We start from the raw sequence: 2,016 nt of genomic DNA, 5'->3' as shown, positions 1-2,016 counted from the left end.
AAATATGTGAACAGTGAAAAAAATAGAGAAGCTAAGGCGTAGACTATGCTGTTTCCTTATAGCCATAAAGCTAGGGAGGTGTGGGGCGGGGGGCTATTAATTGACCTGCTCCGACTCTGTTCTTTAAACTACCTGTTCTGTGGGAGATAACGTCAGAAAGACAAGAGAAAGAACTGGAAAGGCAGGTTAACACCACGTAATTAACGTCTCGCTCTCCCCTTTTCCTATTCCAGATATGAGACATGAGTGTTGGACGCCGGAGAATAAAGTTGCTGGGTATCCTGATGATGGCCAATGTCTTCATTTATCTGATCGTGGAGGTGTCGAAAGGCGGTAGCCAGGACAAAAATGGGAAAGGAGAGGTGATCATCCCCAAAGAGAAGTTCTGGAGGGTGTCCAGGCCCCCCACGGCGTACTGGAACAGGGAGCAGGAGATGCTGAACAAGCGGTACAACCCCATTCTCAGCGCGCTGCCCAACCAGACCGGCGAGGGCTACGAGTTCTCCAACCTGAGCCACCTCAACTACTGCGAGCCCGACCTGCGGGTCCCCTCCGTGGTCACGGGCTTCAGCAACTTGCCGGACAGATTCAAAGACTTCCTGCTGTACCTGAGATGTCGCAATTACTCACTGCTTATCGACCAGCCGCACAAGTGTGCAAAGAAGCCCTTCTTGTTGCTGGCCATCAAGTCCCTCACCCCCCACTTCGCCAGACGGCAAGCCATCCGGGAGTCCTGGGGTCGCGAAGCCACCGTGGGGAACCAGACGGTGGTGCGGGTCTTCCTGCTGGGCCAGACCCCCCCGGAGGACAACCACCCCGACCTTTCGGATATGCTGAAATTCGAGAGCGAGAGGCACCAGGACATCCTTCTGTGGAACTACAGGGACACCTTCTTCAACCTGTCCCTGAAGGAAGTGCTGTTCCTTCGCTGGGTGAGCAGCTCCTGCCCCAACGCAGAGTTTGTGTTCAAGGGTGACGATGACGTCTTCGTGAACACCCACCACATCCTGAATTACTTGAATAGCTTGTCCAAGAATAAAGCCAAAGATCTGTTTATCGGCGATGTCATCCACAATGCTGGACCTCATCGGGATAAGAAACTGAAGTACTACATCCCCGAAGTTGTTTACTCGGGTGTCTACCCGCCTTATGCCGGGGGAGGTGGCTTCCTCTACTCCGGCCACCTGGCCCGGAGGCTGTACGCGATGACCGACCGGGTCCACCTCTACCCCATCGATGACGTTTATACTGGAATGTGCCTTCAGAAACTCGGCCTCGTTCCAGAGAAACACAAAGGCTTCCGAACATTTGATATCGAAGAGAAGCATAAGAATAATATCTGCTCCTATGTAGACCTGATGTTAGTCCATAGCAGAAAACCCCAGGAGATGATCGATATTTGGTCTCAGTTACAAAATGCTCATTTAAAATGCTAAGATACACATCAGCTACGTTTTGCATAGAAAGACATAATCATGACTAGTTCCCACATCGTGTTCTCACATTAGGGTGATCTCTATGCTAAAACCATCAGAATTGCCTTTGACGGATCCATTTGAGGGTGTTGAAATCCTTCAATTTGGTACTTTTCTGAAGAGGGAATGCAGAATAATACAATGTTTTATGGAGATATGGCAGGTGATAAGGAAGGAAGATTCTAATCCTTCCAACAGACCGGTGGCCATTTCCCCCCCAATTTACCCTCTCCCATCTGAAATCATAAGTTTCCAGATGTTAACCATTTCAAGTTATTTTTTTTTGTTTTGCCCCTATATGATGATATTCCTGTTTTCCATTTTGATGGTTAATTTATCTGTGACTTAGGTGTTTATGAACCAGTTGGCTCCAAAGACTTTGTTACACATAGTTCAGTGGCTTCCGTTGAAATGCAGTTAACTCTTATTTTCATGCCATTTGGGTGAATTTGAAATTGTCTCGAGAAAATTGACTCCTGTCAAAATTTCCTGCCCCCCCCCCCCCCATGACAGTATTTTCTTGTGTTAATCTGCTCAAGTT

The 2,016-nt window shown here is 48.4% G+C and overlaps 1 protein-coding gene across 1 annotated transcript; it reads left to right on the top strand.

Annotated features, from left to right (window-relative positions):
• Positions 1–242: 242 nt before the first annotated feature.
• B3GNT2 (UDP-GlcNAc:betaGal beta-1,3-N-acetylglucosaminyltransferase 2) lies at positions 243–1,436 on the top strand. Its single transcript, XM_006880960.1, has one exon. It carries the CDS (start codon positions 243–245, stop codon positions 1,434–1,436), a length of 1,194 nt encoding a protein of 397 aa, XP_006881022.1.
• The last annotated feature ends 580 nt before the right edge of the window (positions 1,437–2,016 follow it).

This window comes from Elephantulus edwardii, unplaced genomic scaffold (assembly GCF_000299155.1).
Source record: "Elephantulus edwardii isolate Elephantulus edwardi_28Jun2011 unplaced genomic scaffold, EleEdw1.0 scaffold00011, whole genome shotgun sequence".
Taxonomy (NCBI): Eukaryota; Metazoa; Chordata; class Mammalia; order Macroscelidea; family Macroscelididae; genus Elephantulus; species Elephantulus edwardii.
Note: the sequence above shows the minus strand (reverse complement) of the source record. Positions and strands in the feature narration are given on the sequence as shown.